General features: G+C 41.7%; 1 protein-coding gene across 1 annotated transcript; it reads right to left on the reverse strand.

Annotated features, from left to right (window-relative positions):
* Positions 1-231: 231 nt before the first annotated feature.
* Positions 232-2034, reverse strand: LOC107447272 (bile acid-sensitive ion channel-like). The gene has a single exon (XM_087149703.1). It carries the CDS (start codon positions 2032-2034, stop codon positions 232-234), a length of 1803 nt encoding a protein of 600 aa, XP_087005829.1.

A 2034-nucleotide genomic window follows, 5' to 3' on the forward strand; every position in this document is an offset into this window, starting at 1 on the left:
TAATTAACGCGTCTCTTACTCGTGCGCAGTTTACACACTAGAATAAAAGGATCTACGAATTCTACTAAAGAAACCAGCATTATTCAATCAAACCAGTATTATTTACCAGTATTATTTAATCATAAATATAATCAAAATCGAACAATTTCCTTCTTTATACTATATTCTTATTTTCACTGTGGTGGGTATGATTCTGATTAAATTTTAAATTATTGCAAACCGTTCATAAATTCAAATATAATTATCGCGTCTCTTACTCGTGCGCAGTTTGCACACTAGAATAAAACGATCTACGAATTCCACTAAAGAAACCAGGGAGAGTCCCAACCACAAGCTCAAACTTCCTCCGACATGCGCGAATAATTCAGAATCGGAAAACATTGCTCTCTGTCTATAGATCACGTGATCATGACTCTGAAAAGACACTCGAAGTATCACTCGATCGTCCACGGAGGAACTTCCCCGTTTCTTTCCAGAGAAATTCAGAAACGATTCAAAATCCTCAGAGCTCAACAGAGACGGCTGTTGCCATCCACTGGAATACAATCTAGATGAAAAGACTTTGTGATTGTACCAGGTACTTAAACAAGGCAATGGACAATCACAGGGCAAACCACTCTTTTCTAAGTCATCCGCTGAATTATCCAAGCAGTTCATTTGCGTTTCGTTTTTCAATTCACAAGGCAGAAATCCAGTCTGTGGTAAGAAGGGATCTACGCAAGAACACTTTTTCAAACTGTATTTTAACATACATTTACGTATGCAGTCTGTCTGGCTGCTTGCTTTCACGTTGTTTTCCACGAGATGCATCGGGCTGAAAGCTTCGTTGTCTCTATTATCGTCTTCTTTCAGTTTAATAATACTGTCGTTTAGAATATGATTTGAACCCTGATGACTCATCCTGTTGTATTTTTCTGCAGTCGTGCTGTTTTTCTCTAACTGATTACAGATAATCCTGAGATTATTCACAGAAAACTGATTACTGTTCTTTGTCACATTTTCGTTACTCCTGGTCATCGTGAAATAATTATCCACAAGATATTTAGTTTTGAAGTTTTCTCTCGGGTCCTCTTGGCTGCTCTGGTCAATCATTCCTGTTTCGCTAAGTTTTCTGAAAATTTTATCGTTCGGACTGTTGAGTTCGTCCTGATAATCCTTGCAATGATCCCTGTATGGCGATGGCAATCTGTACAGTGTACTTTTCACCAGCCTAACCAGTGCTTCAGAGCCAGGACTGACATTGAACCCTGTTTCCTCAGGATTGGGATCGTCCTCCGGGTCATGAATCGTCACTCGGAATCCTGTTTCAGCGGTGAAGGGTACATAATCTTGCTCTTGAACATTTAAATGAAGCTCCAGCCCCCCTCCGAGGAGAGGATCGTTCTCGTCAGTTTTAAAGGTAAAGCAATTTCCGAATTGCAATGAGACATGGGGGGTGAAATGCGATTCGTCACACGCTTTCGATTGGAAGGTGCATTTCCGAAGGGTGTCTTCGAGGCGGTGACCGTAACGTCCTCGATTCTCGCTGTCCAAGCTGAGATAATTTTTCACGAAATGTTGAGTTTTTTGTGAATCGTCTTCACTGAGTTGCTTCCACCAATTTCTGTACTTTCTCCTGAGTGTGTTGAGTAGGCGGTGACCGGGTCTTCTGTATTTAACACTTTTGCAGTTCTGCCAGCGTGTATTTTCGAACACGCACTGCGCGTGATAGGACATGACATTGTTGAGATTGCAGACGGTGACGGCTGGGAATTGAGTGCCTCTCTCCTGCTGCACCACCCCGATGTCTATGAGCACCGGATATTGAAAGTAAAGGTGCAAGAAGCTATAGGTTTCGTAACAGCCGCCGCACAAACAGGCCACGAAAATGAAAATCCAAAAAAGCCTCTTCTTCGCCGTTTTCGATTGTCCGATTCTCGAAAGTGCCGGAATGGACGAATTTTCAAGCATTTTCAAGCACGAATCAGTCCTCATCATGTCGTTTAAAATGTCAACGTCATCCGGGTAATCAATGATTTCGGTATGATCATACAT

This window comes from Parasteatoda tepidariorum, chromosome 8, assembly GCF_982258835.1.
Source record: "Parasteatoda tepidariorum strain Cologne lab strain chromosome 8, Ptep-v5.0, whole genome shotgun sequence".
Taxonomy (NCBI): Eukaryota; Metazoa; Arthropoda; class Arachnida; order Araneae; family Theridiidae; genus Parasteatoda; species Parasteatoda tepidariorum.